The sequence below is a fragment of the Bufo gargarizans genome, chromosome 2 (genome assembly GCF_014858855.1).
Source record: "Bufo gargarizans isolate SCDJY-AF-19 chromosome 2, ASM1485885v1, whole genome shotgun sequence".
Lineage (NCBI taxonomy): Eukaryota > Metazoa > Chordata > Amphibia > Anura > Bufonidae > Bufo > Bufo gargarizans.
Genome location: NC_058081.1, coordinates 584424954 through 584439867, shown reverse-complemented (window position 1 = coordinate 584439867; position 14914 = coordinate 584424954). Strand labels below are relative to the sequence as shown.

The 14914-nt window shown below is 44.2% G+C and overlaps 1 protein-coding gene across 1 annotated transcript in view; it reads right to left on the bottom strand.

Annotated features, from left to right (window-relative positions):
• Positions 1 to 12523: 12523 nt before the first annotated feature.
• Positions 12524 to 14914, bottom strand: part of NOC2L (NOC2 like nucleolar associated transcriptional repressor) — a 108194-nt gene continuing 105803 nt past the window's right edge. The window contains exon 19 of the mRNA XM_044281806.1: positions 12524 to 13645. Coding sequence (XP_044137741.1) covers positions 13473 to 13645 — 173 coding nt within the window. The 3' untranslated portion in view covers positions 12524 to 13472. The remainder of the gene's footprint in view (positions 13646 to 14914) is intronic.

Here is a 14914-nt window from a genome sequence, read left to right as displayed (position 1 = left end):
GCTGAGAGAAGTTGTCCAGACCGAGAAGATGATGACAGAGAGGAGACGTCACCTGGAGGCCCTGGATGTGACAGGTAAGTGCCGCTGTATAGCAAGTACAGCATAGTGCGGGGGGGGAGGGGGCATATTTATTGGGGCTTGTGCCCCGGATCTTTTGAGACCCTAGCAACGCCCCTGCATCACACTATACAAATGCTGCTCCCACCTTCCGACCTCTGCGGATGTACCGGTGAAGTTGTGCTCTACACATGACACCACCTCTCTTCTCGTGACATCATGTACTGCTCTGGTGGGGCCCAGGCTGATCGTTAAAGGGAGCGCCAGGCTGGCTGTCCTGTTATGCAGCATCTGGTATCAGCTCCATGTCTCTCCACAACTATATCTCTGTCCTTAGGAGGCAAATTCAACTGAAAGTTGTGACGCTGTCTGACCCGCCAGTCAGGGCCCCTATGCAATTGCGTGGTTGTAAAGACCTCCACTGCCAATCCATAAACCCCACACAGAACATACCATGTTTTTCACCCCCATAAGACATACTTTTTTCCCCCCCAAAAGTGTGGGGGGTAAAATGTCACTGCATCTTATGTACCGGAGGAGGGCACTCTGACCTTAGGCTGTTTGCATCGGGTCACAGCACAGCCAACGGCAGGAAGAAGAGCACTGGAGCAGGAGAGGTAATTGGATTTTTTATTTGATGTGATCTGAGGCATGGGGATCTCATCTGAATGGGGGGGGGGGGGGGGTCTTATTTATATTGGGGCACTTATCAGAGGTCTAATTGGGGGTCATTCACACTGCAGTCTGATCTGAGGTCTAATGAAAATATTTATTTCTTATGGTACTCCTCTAAAAACCTGCGTCTTATAATACGGTTACTGAAAAGAGAGCGCAACACAACACGTATTACTGTAGTTCCACATATTATCTGTACAGACGAGGCTACTCTGCCGAGCAATGACAGGGTGATAACTCATCTGCACCAGACTGATCAGTGATAACAGATCATTTCCGTAGACGCACAGATTACTGGTACGAGCGCCCACTTACCTGTATGCCTCTAAATAGCCATGATCTGACTGCCTGCTATCAGTCATCATCTGGGTTGCCAACTTGATTTTTTTTTTTTTTTGTATGTTTACTGGACAATTAGTGCAATGATTGAGGGCAGTTTTTTTTTTTTTTTTTTTTACAAACTGAAAACCCATCATGAATTACAGAGAACATAAGTCATATCTCTGCTCATCTTCTCATAAAGACTGAGGGTCACGTTTACACGGCTGATTTCCACAATACATGTGTAAAAAAACCAGCACTGAACCCAAGCAGATTTTCACGCCTCAAAATTACACACTTTTTAAAATTAAATTCTATAGTACTTTTCCCACAAGCGTTTTTTTGGTGAGTTTATGTGCCAAAAAATGCACATATGTGCATATCTCAAATGGTGCATTTTTTTTTCCTGCTTCTCATTAATTTGAAGGGAAAATCAGCGCTGATTCTGCCCCGAGATAGGATATACTGATTCTATTTTACATGTGTCACAAAGAAATGCTGCTTGCCATTGAAATGAATATGAGGCTGTTTTGAGGCATTTTGGAACAGATTTAGGCTAGGTTCACACCTGAGCGTTTTACAGCGCGTTCCTATGCGCTGTAAAACGCTCAACAGGCAAAAAACAAAACAATGTTTCCCTATGGGCATGGTTCTCACCTGAGCATTTTACAGTGCGTACGAACACGCTGTAAAAATCCCTACGCCCCAAGTAGTACAGAAGCTTCTTTGGTGCGTATTGTCGCAGCGTTCCCGCCCATAGATTTCAGCGGGAACACGCCTAAATGGGCGTTTGCTTGTTTCTGCCCAATAAAAAACGCCTGATACAAACGCCCGATACAAACGCCTGTAAAAAGCGCTTATCGAATACGCTCAGGTGTGAACCCAGCCTTAGAGTTGATTTTGAGGCAGAAACACTCCAAAACCAGCACCAAAAAGCTCGGTGTGAATGACCCTAATAACTGCAGTCACATTAAATTGCTTACCTATATTGCCCCCACTGAATTAACTAAAACTACCGTAAAGCCCAGAACTGGTTCTAGGAATGACACTGCATCCGAATTTCACATTGTAAATAACATCCGACCCGGGATGATAAAAGCAGACTCTCTACGTCACCTATAGAATAATACCTTGCAAGTCCATGTCTGACACTAACGCTGGGTTCACACCTGAGCGTTTTACAGCGCGTTCAAACGCGCTGTAAAACGCTCAACTCATGAAAACCAATGCTTCCCTATGGCCCTGGTTCACACTTGAGCGTTTTACAGCGCGTTTGAACGCGCTGAAAAACACCCTACGCTCAAAAAAGTTCTTGAGCTTCTTTGGGGCGTTTTGTCGCGCGCTCCCGTACATAGACTTTCGGGAACGCGCGACAATGGGCGTTCGCTTGTCTCTGTATGCGCGATTGTAAACGCCGGTACAATCGCGCATACAGAGCGCTCCTTTCAGAACGCTCAGGTGTGAACCCAGGGTTACAGGACTTGGATGTCAGAAAGTTCCAGAATCTGGTCTTGGTTTATACCCAAAGTCATACTCCCAGGCCTGTTGAAGTGTCAAAGACTTATAGGATGCAATCCCATAGGTGGTGCTAGAGAGCCCTGGGTAAAAGGGCAATATTTACATGCCCTTTTATCCTGGAAGCATTGCCTGCCATGCAAGTCTCCCTATGCCAACTGGCACTCTCTACAAGGAGACCCATCTTCCCCAAACTAAAAATTAACTTTAATAGTGAACTCTACCCACACACAACCAAAAATTCTGGACTATAATACACCTTACATTGATGGGATCACTGGAGGTGAAAGTTAACAGTGATGCCAACATCCAGAGGCTCCACCGTCACCGCCGATAGTGTTCATCTTGCAAGCTGTGAGGGGTGGAACAATTCGGGGTTGTATAGACACCAGTGTCATGGTGGAAAGAGAATGGATTGTGGCCTGAAGGCACCAGGGGCTGGGTGTGCCGCAGCCTCCATACATCATTGGCCCAAGCTCCCGCAGAACTACAAGCCCCAATATGTGCTTTATAGTGATTGTAGTAATCATCTCACAAATATCTTTCTATTTTCTACATCTGGAAGATTGCTTTCAGAAAAAAAAAAAAAAAAAAAAAAAAAACGAACAAGAAGTGGGGGTCATGACCACATAGCAGTGAACTGTGTCAGCCTGGCATGTCCTTTGCTTATTTTGGCAGGCGAGGTACCAAAGCAGAGCAATGGTTAACCGAATATCCGCAAAGCCTCTCAATCCCTACAGGATGAAGCCCTGGAGGCATTTTGCATGCTCAATAAGCGTGGCGAGCGCCGCTGTTCAGGTTACTCTTTTCTGCTGTGAAGTCGTGCTTTGTAGTGACATCAAAGGTTTTATTTTTTGGTCTCTCCTTTGACTGAAAAGCCTCCACCGGGCTTGTTTTCCCAGAACTTCCTGATAACCCTTTGCCTGCTGACAAAAGCAGTAGTTCAGCCTGACCCACCAGGAGCAAGCGGAGCAGTTAGCCGCCTGCCTGCATCCAATGTGTGGTTGACAGGAGCCTACCCCACCGGCAGAGCGGTGGAGACAGACAGGCTGACAACTAGAATGGAGTCTGCCAAGGCGAGAACTGCTGTTGTGATCATAAAGCCACTCAAGGCGAACGCGCCTTATTCCCATCAAGATCAGAACCTAAAGAGATTTTTTTCCTCTAAAAATCAAAATCCTTGAGTCGTCCTCTTCTGTCAAGTTATATCTGTTTCTGGGAAAGCTGACTGACAACCAGTGTGACTAACCATACAACCGCTATAGGGGATTGTCAGGACTTCACAAACTCCTGACCAACAAATCTGCCTTCAGGATTATAGCGGTTTATGTTTGTGTCAAATTCACAATTTTTCTGTATTACTGAAGCTGAAAACAGCCAGCAATTCACAATTCTCCACCCGACGGACATGGAGGAGAAAAAAAAAAAAGATTGGCTATTTAGGACAGCCATTGTGGGAGGTGCAATGGCAGCCATATTGGTTGTCATTAAGATTCCCCCAAAGGAGCAATTACTAAGGGTACATGCACACGACCGTATGTGTTTTGCGGTTCGCAAAAAAACAAAAAAAAAAACGGATGATGTTACGTATGGCATCCGTTTTTTTTGCGGATCCATTGTAATAATGCCTATCCTTGTCCGCAAACTAGAAAAAAATAGGACATGCACAATTTTTTTAGCGGCGCAACGGAACGGACAGACTGATGCGGACAGCACACTGTGTGCTGTCCTTGTTTTTTGCGGACCCATTGAAATGAATGGGTCCGCATCCTATCCGCAAAAAAAAAACGGATCGGACACTGAAACAAAATACGGTCGTGTGCATGTAGCCTTAGACTCATCCGATAAACGTTTCAGGACAATATAAAGGGTCTGGCTCAGCACAGACATTGATGGTGTACGGTCATCTCTGTCCCTGGAGGAAGCCAGCAGTGCCTATGGATAAGGGACTGTAGTCTAGTGACTGGCAGGATTTCAGCCATCTGATCCCAAACTGTTCTACACTGATAGCAACTCCTCTAAGGCTAATTTCACCCAAGTTCTCTGTCCAGGTGCAATCCGTTTTACGAATGGACAGCATCAGGACTGAATCCTGACCCTTTCATTTTAATGGGTCTGTGCACCAGACATTTTTCACTCATCTTTGCATTCAAGAAAAATCGTGGCATGTTCTATATTGCGTTTTTTCACGCAGCTCTGGCTCCATACAAATGAATGGGGGCTTTTGTAAGGCTACTTTCACACTTGCGTTTTTGCCTGATGCGGCAGGGATCAGCAAAAACGCTTCCGGTACTGATAATACAACCGGATCCGTTCATAACTTATGCAGATGGTTGTATTATCTGTAGCATAGCCAAGACGGATCTGTCATCAACTCCATTGAAAGATAATGGGGGACGGATCCGTTTTCTATTGTGTCAGACTTGACATTGACTTGCATCCCAAAGTGGAAATAAGACCACAGCTTGTTGCGGTTTGCTTTACGGTATGAGAACGCAACCAAACGTTTCAAAATGCATTCCGTTCTGTTCAATTAGGTTTTGTCCCTATTGGCAATGAATGGGGACAAAACTGAAGCGTTTTTTCTGGTATTGAGACCCTATGATGGATCTCAAAACCGGAAAATATTAACGCTAGTGGGAAAGTGGTCTAAAAAAAAAAAAAAAACATCCAGTTACAATGTGTATTTCACTGATAGTTACTCGGAGATGTTGAGTGTTATTCTTCAGTTTCTCTTCATGCGTGTGAAAAATGGATACAAGATGTTTGCAAACAAAACGGATTGGACTTTTGTGCAAAAACCATCAGTTTTTCCCTGAACAGACTAACATTCTATAGCGCTCACGTTAGAGGCCTAAGGGGTAACGGCACATGATCTGCACTGATTTCCATGTATTTTCCTATGCGCTTCTGCACCAAAACCGCACAAAAAGCCGCATGCGTTACTTATGTTTTTGGTGCGGATTTTACGCGGTTTTTCATTAGATCTTGCCCCTTGCTTTTTAAAGGTTGAAATCTGTACAATTTTTTTTTACATACTGACGTTTTAAAACCCACAACAGGTTAATTTCTGCACTTTGCTGGTACAGTATTACTACTGCGGTTTTTCCACACAAGAATCCGCGTGGAAAAAACCCACGTAATTCACAGCGTGTGCCAGAAGCCTTAGAGTCTACCATTTGGCTGTGCTCTAGCCCAGAACGGTCAACACTTACTAGGGCGACTTCAGCTACAGGAAGACTTGAGGTCAACTCTTAATGCCAGTGAGTGACAGCCAGTGACTTTGGGCTAAGCCAGACACACACTTGTAATAAAGGAGGTAGTGATTACGATTTGTGACGGTGATTAGCGGGACAGGATGGGGTTCTTGGAATAATTGGGCCTATTGTAAAATGTCTTTTATATTAACAATAAAACAGAATAGTTGGCAGCGCCTCAGACACCGGCTTATCTGCATTGTGCCCACCTGACAGTAGGCCAAGAGCCCTCACTTCAACGGCGGAAGAGCATTTTGCAAGACAGGTGCTGCTATTATGTCCACTATGAATGACGAATACTGGCTGACTGGTGGCTCAAAGACTTGCATCAATATTCTACACCAGTGCTCTCCAACTCTAGATCACCAGCTGCTGGGGGACTACAAGTCCCAGCATGTTATTTGGCTGACCAGGCATGCTGAGAGTTGTATGTTGCAGACCCTCTATAATAGATGACACGTGACATGCTCCGATTTTCTGATTTGTGGTGATTTAGGCTACTTTCACATGTGTTTTTTTGCTGGAACCAGAAAAAAACCTTCCGTTACTGATAATACAACCATCTGCATCCGTTATGAACGGAACCGTTTGTATTTTTAAGATGTGTCAGAGAAAACGGATCCGTCCTCATTGACTTGCATTGTGGGTGATGACTGATCCGTCTTGCTCAGCATCCCAGGACGGAAAGAAAACCGCAGCTTGCTCTCCGTTGTGGGAATGCAACCAAATGGAACGGAATGCATTTTTGAGCATTCTGTTCAGTTACGTTTTGCCCCTGTTGACAATGAATGGGCACAAAACTGAAGCGTTTTTTTCCGGTATTGAGACCCTATGACTGATCTCAATGCCGTAAAATAGCAGCGCTAGTGTCAAAGTAGCCCAAGAACGCACAGGTAGATTGGGTCAGCCACTGCATCCTCTTCACCGTTTTCTCTTGCACAGCAGAATCTCCAAGAGACAGAGAACCATCTCGCTAGCGCCACCTTTTGGAAGTGGCTCCCTATGAGTCAAAGCCTGACTTAACCCTCAGAGGACCAGGCAATTTTCCATTTTTTGCTTTTTACTTCTTGCCTTCCAGGAGCCATAACTTTGTATTATTCCATTCAGATAGACATGAGGGCTTTTTTTTTTGCAGGAAAAAGTTGTACTTTCTATTGTCGCCATTTAATATTGCATACAATATAGTGGGAAGCTGGAAAAAATTCCAGTTAGGGTGTAATTGGAAAATAAACCACAATTGTACCATAGTTTTATGGGTTTTGCTTTGATGGCATTCCCTATGCGGTAAAACAGACCTGTTACCTTCATTCTATGGATCAAGTACAGATTACAGCAATAATAAATAAATAAAAAAACTTATTTTCATAGTATCAGCATACCACAAACCCATATGTTTTTTACATTTCCAACGGATCAGAGCTGCAAATCGGTTCCTATTTTTTTTGCGGGGGAATCTGCATGTTTTATTGATCTCATTTTGGAGTCTGTATGACTATGGCATTTTTGGATGTGGTAATGCCTATGATATCTACCCATTTTATTTTTTTATTTTGGGAAAAGAGGGCGATTTGAATTTTTATATATTTTTTTATATTTAAAAAGAATATAATAATTCTCTATATTCTTATGGAGTCCTGCCACTTGCAGGCCTCTATAAGAACTACAGCTGTAATACCATGGGTTCCTTCAGAGAGACTCAGGCTATTGCAGACCATGGACGGCTTCCCCGATCTCAGTGCAGGGAAGCAGTTTGGGTCCTTGGAGCGCAGCGCTCCTAGGGAAAGCCACCTCAGATGACGTGGTTACAACTGTTACTTTCTACTCTGTTTTATTGGAGACAGGATGAGCACAAAACCTAGACGGAGTTCCCTTGGATGACACAGTAGTTTCAGATAAATGAATACATCATAGAGCATTAAAAGAATACCATTTGGACATTTTCTTCATCGTATATTAAGATGCGTCATAACAAAAAAAAATGGTTGTGAAGGTGTAAATAGCTTTTGAGATCATAAACCCCAGGACAAATGCCTCCTACAAGTGACGAGTTTACAACAGATAAATTAACTTTGAAACAATTTGGCTTAAAAACCAAGAATACTTCTGTACCTCCTAACACTCACAGCCCAGTGGAGACATTTGTGAACCTCGTTCAAAGAGTCACTGCAACGTTATTGCGCCAAGTTGAATTAGGTAAATTCCATATATATCATTATTTATCTGCTGAAGAAAAATTGGCCCTTGATGGTCTTCTAAGTGACAAATTGCTTATTTGTAGTAAACCAGCAGACAAAGGGGGCGCCCTGGTCGTACTAGACAAAACATTATGTAGAAGAGATCATGACACTGCTAAGCGGACACTACAACTTATGCAGCACTACAGCTCTACCCGGTATGGCGGATCAAGAGGATGTTACAGACATTAGTGCAGGAGTACAAAGAACGGACCTACTGACGTCGGGCAACTTTCTGATTAATCAACATCCAGTAACCCCGTATTCTACACTTTGCCAAAAGTACATAAATCAATGACAAATCCCCCAGGCTGCCCAATTGTGGCGTGGATTGATTTCATGCTCTCTCCACCAGCACTCCTGTTGGAGAAAGCACTTACCCCTCTAACGAATTCACCATCATATCTGTTAGACACAGGGAATTTCATTGAGATCAAAACAATTCAAGGGGTATTCCGGTTGGTTAAAGTTATCCCCTATCCACAGGAAAGGGATAACTATTTGATCGGTGGGGATCCTACCATTGGGACCCCCACCCCACCTACAGCTCCTCTGAAATGACCAGAGCGGCCGCTCACACATGCACGCGTCCGCTCTATTCATTTCTATGGCAGTTCCAGAGATAGTCGAGTACAGCAAGTGCAACTGGCCGCTCCAGTCTTTTCAGGTGGACCTGTGGATAGGGGATAACTTTAACCAACCAGAATACCCCTTTAACATGGACGAAAACGGAGTATTTGTCACATTTGAAGTATGCAGTTCATATACATCAATAGAACCCGGAAAAGGAATCGGTGCAACAAAATGGCTGTTAGATCAGAGCATTTATAATGACCATGAAAAAACTTTTTTCTGTCTTTACTTTCAATAGTTCTTGAACAGAATTACTTATTTCAAGATACATTTACCAACAGAGGTGCGGGACTACGATGGGCTCGAATATCGCACCGCCATACGCAAATTGCTACATGGCAAGGTTTGAAAAGGAATTAGTTTATTCTAATGTATATTTTGGAAACATTACATTTTTTGCCATTGGATTTATCAATCCAGTGGGAGACATTCGAAACCCTACTAGAATTTTCCAACTTCCTCAACTCTATCTGGAATGAACTTCAGTTCACCCTACATCATGACATGAACAAGATCAATTTTTCAGATACATGGGTAATAAAAGAGGATGGAGGGGGCATACGTACTGATTTATGTGTGAAAAACACGGATCGCAATAGTTTATTGCTATACACTAGCAACCACCCTCCAGCTGTTAAAAAGTTCCTACCCTATTCCCAGCATCGACGAGTGAAACGTATTGTCACTAAACCAGAAGAACGTGAGGTCAGATTAGAATAAATTACATTTAAATTCAAGGAACGCACAACTGAACACAAAAAGATACAAAACGACCCCCGCTTACCGTTTGTTGTAAAATATCACCCTTGGATTAATAAAATAAGAACATTAATAAACAGGTGTTGGAACGTGGCATCTAAATCCTACCCACAGGTTATGTAATAACGTCAGTGATAAAATAGTGAGAGCAGCCATAGGAGGGACAAAAAAGGAACAGAAACCAATAGTTCTCTCTACCTCAAAGTGAGGGACCCATCGTTGCTTGGGATGTGTTCATTTTTTTAGTGAAATTAGAGGAGAATACTATGCATGGGGGAAACATTCCGGATACAATTCACCTGTGACAGCAGTTATGTCATTTAGATTCTGAAATGTCCTCGTGGTCTGTTATATGTGGGAGAAACATCCACACGTATGAGAGATGGGTTTTCCAAACACAAATCCACCATTAGACAAGGTAAATCTGCTCCTCCCAATCCCACACCATTTTCATCACTGCAGACACAACATATCAGAATTGCGCTTCCAGATAACAGAACGTGACTCAACCGCGCAGGGTGTTATTGAAGAAGGCCTTCTAGATTCACAGACTCCAGACATTGGAGCTAGGGTTGAGCGATGCGCACTTTGGATCATATATGCAAAGCCACTTTGTTTGAATGCTGTACGGAGACCAGTCTGATCAGTAATAATTATCAGCTAACCCCCCTTAAGGATAAGACAAGTTTATCAAACGTGTAATATTTGATAAATGTGTTATAAAGTAGTAGACCAGCCTAGACTCAAGCAAAACGGACTTCAAATATTCCCCTCATGATAAATCCCCCCCCCCCCCATATCCCTAAGTGTCCTAGACCACTAGGAATGCAGATGTAAACCCATGATGTGCCCTAGTCCATCAGAGGGGCCATTATTAATCATTTAACTGCCTAGGATCACCAGGAGTCTTACCATAAACCCTAAGGAAGAACGTAGGCAATGAAGCCATCACTGCCCAAGACAACACTGGACAATTGCATAGCCATTTGTTTTGTCACCTGGATGCTATGGGGTGCTGTATAACAAATGATTAGAGTTTAGAGCAGAATAGTGCTTGCATCCATTACTGTCCCAATCTACAAGGACTTTCGAGGAACCTAGACCACAGCAATTACTGGAATACATAAATGATAGACCTAGTCACTGATCTAAACAGCGATGTGACAGGAAGACTCATGATGGAGACTAGCAGGTCTAAATGGTTTTCTCTGGACCCACGATGGCAAAGATAAATGGTTAATTAGTAAAGGAAGCTCTGCCCCCAAAAACTTCTTGTTTCAGGGGGCAAGTTCCGATCAGTATATGATGGAAGGAAATGTGTTCTGGAGCTGGGCATGACATGGTTAACTTCAGATGTGATACTCTTAAAATTGCACAGAACAAAAAGGAATTTTTAATGTTTTTGTAAAAGCGATGGGGCATGTTTTATAGCTGGGGACTACCGCACGTAATTATCGCCGTACAGCACAGAGCTCAACTGGAACACCAGAGAAAACCACGTAGTAAAAGCAAATATTTATATGCATAAAAGCCTGACGTTCTACAGTAAGAAGATGCAATCTGACAAATAGATTTCCATCAGAACCGCTCATTAACATAGAACAATCTATCGTAAGAACAGGTCACGTTAATGTGACCTGCACTGCAGCCAACCCCTGGTACCAGACCCAAATGACCCTCCCAGGTTGGAAGATGTTTGTAAGGCCTCATGCACACGGCCGTTAACTTCAATGGGGCCGCAAAGGATGCGGACAGCACTCAGTGTGCTGTCCGCATTCGTTGCTCCGTTCCGTGGCTCCGCAAAAAAATAGAACATGTCCTATTCTTCTCCGTTTTGCGAAAAAGAATAGGCATTTCTACAATGGGCAAATTGATGAAGGCACACGGGCGGCTTCAGTTTTTTGCAGATCCGCGGTTTGCAGACCGCAAAAACAGAACTGTTGTGTGCATGAGGCCTATCCAACATGTTTATTCCCTTCCGGTCACATCCATGTCACATGTGCAATGCGCATTTATCCTTATGGCATGTAGTCATCGAATTTTTGGTTTTGCTCAGCCCTAATTGCTAAGCAACAGCCCAAATACAAGCAGTTTCATAGGAACAAAACATGCAGCCGGCCATACGTGTAAACCTCTGTCACTCCTTATAGCAGAGAAGGACAGGCGCTAGATATTAACATGTCCTATCAGCTCTTGCAGACACATGCGACAGATGAAGACTTTTGCAAGTTCCCTGAGCTAAGAAGGTTGGCAATTTGTTTTTAAATATCTTTTTAATCTGGCGATTTGGCAAAGATCCTGGCGCAGGGTGGGCACCACTAAATCACCATATCACAGTCTTCTATTCAACACAGCTGCCCAACTGATCGTAACAGTCCCGGGAAATGTAAGTGCGGTGGTGTGCAGCGAGGAGGGCACTCTGAAGGCACATCCGACCACTGCTATTTCAAAAGGTGCCACGATGTGCCTATCCAACTTGCAACATAGCAATGACAGATCAGGACTAGATGAAAGACTTACCTGCCCATAGCATCTGGGTGATCATGAAGAAAGGTGTAAGGGCCCTTTTACATTGGCCAAAGACTGGGTCAATGATCGGGGACAAGCATTCTTACATGTCCTGGGTAAATTTGCCACGATCACACAACAAATGTGCAAACACACACTTGTCGGGTGATCCCATCTTTCATGCGGCACCAAAAACCCTAGTATGTCTCCAGCACATCGCCCTATGTAAACGGGCAGCTATATGGTCATAAAACTAAGAAGGACCATGGTGTCCTAGCCCGGCAGGTGCTCAGAAAACATAATGGGACAGATTTACTAATCCCAAAACTTACAGCAGTCTAAAGATGCCCCAAATGTAAAACTGTGACTCATGCTCTATGATTAATTCGGGGCATCTTGCTGGACACCTCACACACTGACCACCAAGGAAGACAACCCCTTTAAGCTGGCTATCCTCTTTAGACAGAAGTCAGCCATACTTGCCAATTTCGGCTGGACCGGCCTGCAATCTCATGTGTGTGGGGACAGACCAACAACAGTAACATGTCGAGAGAAAGATATTGGTACTTTGGCTTTCAAGTTTTTATTTCCAACTAAAATAAACACGCATGCTTGGCAGAGTTGAGCGAACTTGTGTTTTAAGTTCGGCATCTAAAGTTCGGGTTATCGAAGTATCCCGTTATGGATTCCGCTACCACGGACGATAACGGAATTTAGAATCCATAACGGGATACTTTGATAACCCGAACTTTAGATGCCGAACTTAAAACACAAGTCTAGACACAATCTCAAGGAAATACACACAACTAACTCCCCTAACTGAAACACACCAGTTTCTTCACAAGAATCCATAGATGAAATAAACACTCAACAAATGTGAAAAGTTGTGGGTCTTGTATTAAAAAAAAAAAAAATAACTGTTCACACATTCTGTACAAAATGACACGTCCAAGACCAGAGCAGATACAGTCCATACGATCACATCCAATGCAAGGCGCCAGCAGCAGTATCTGCATCATGTGAAATTATCAAGTGCAATTTTTGCCGGTGGCTGAAGAGTTAACATTCAGCAGGTGGCTGACATGTGGCGTCCCTGGGACCTTTTACTTACTGAAGGAATACATAGCTGGCCCCAAATCATGGCAGCAGAATCATATATTCCCAGAGTATAGTAACAGCGCTGTGACGGTGCGCAACCCGCAGGCGCTGAAATATTAATCGTCGCGCTCCCTCTCCGCGTCCTGTAACACTTCATCATTGCATCTGCTCTCTGTGATGGATCGTGGGATGCGGGGCATATTAGGATGACAATACAGAAGGATGGTATAGGTTCCCTGCGTGAATTTATGACTGGGCTGGTTTTGTCTGCCAAGCTGCAAATTATACCGCACAGCAGTTCGAAAGATGGCACCGTGTGTCTCACGAAGGAGGTAAAATCTGCAGGACCCTTGCAGAACCTCGACCACAGCGAGTATCCAGCAGACAAAGGGTTACTGGTACACCCGCCACATGTTTACTCGTCGTCTGAGAATTCGAGATCCTGCACAATATCTTCTTCCCCTTTGGCTAGTTCCTTTAGGTCGGCCTGAGAGAGGCGCTGCGCCCCCTTAGTCTTCTTCTGGATCTTTTTCTTGTGGGCATCAGCTTCTCCCTCCTCCTCCTCCTCATCTTCATCCTGCGATTCCCCTGTGGGCGGAAGAGCAAATATAAATTCTGCTTTATCAGGAAGGAACTAAGCCTGCCGAGGGTGGCTCATCACTAATTAATCTCGGCGCTCATTAATTTATCGCTGCTTTCTGCAGCATCCAGATAGAAAGGACACTTGCCCAAGCCAAGCTCTGCAGCCAGATGTGCGTCTGAAGGAAAGGCTCCTTCTCATGAGGATTTACCCCTTATACAAAACCGCCTATAGTCATCTGTGTAACGTGTGGCACTGCCCGGGAACAAATCATAACGTACAAAAATACGGTATATTTTTCTTACAAAAATATATTCACTTTTGTCTTCCACGGATGAGACTTTGTGCAGTTTGCAACTAAAAATGAATGAAAAAGTTGATACCCGACATGACTTATGTGCGTGGAATCATTTCACTTTCTGGCAATGCGGTAAAGTGAAGCTGCTCCTTTGAGCCACTTTAAAGGGGGTTTCAAAGTGTTAAGACCGATCCTCTGTATAGGTCATCAGTATCTGATCGGTGGGGGTCCGGCGTCCAGGACTCCCACCAATCAGGTTTTGAGAAGGCAGCGGTGCTCGCTTTTACTAGGTTATGTGATGTCATGTTCATTAGTCACATGGCCTAGGCGCAGCTCAGCCCCATTGAAGTGAATGAGCCCAATACCAAGCACAGCCGCTATCCAATCTACAGCGCCATGCTTGGTAAGCAGAGAGACGTCCGTAGTGCTACTGCAAGCACGGGCGCCTTCTCAAACAGCTGCTCGGCAGGGGTTCCACTGATCAGACACCGATGACCTATCCTGAGGAGAAGTCCTCAGTAAGAAAAACCTGTTGAAGACAAGGAATTCCATCTAGCAAACCCCCAATAACAGAACTGCTCCCTTTTTACAAGTGGCTGCCCACCCAGCTCATTCGGTCATAGAGAGGCGAATGAGAAGAGGGGCACAGGGTCTGTGGGGATGGGCACACTGTCTGACCAGTCTATAGAATATAATACCTGAAAATACGCAAGTCTAAAATTCTATGACCTTTATTAAAGGGGTATTACCATCTAAAACAATGGACGTATACCGCTAGGATATGCCCCCATTGTCTGGGACCCGCACCTACATCAAGAACGGACCCATGAACATTGCGGAAGGCATCCTCCATTCATTTCTATGTGGCTGCCGAAAATTTCCATCAGTCCCTTAGAAAGGAATGGGAGTGGTGGCCACACAAGCCCAATGATCTCCCATTCAATCCTATGGGGAGGGCGCTTGGCGGTGGCCGGACCCC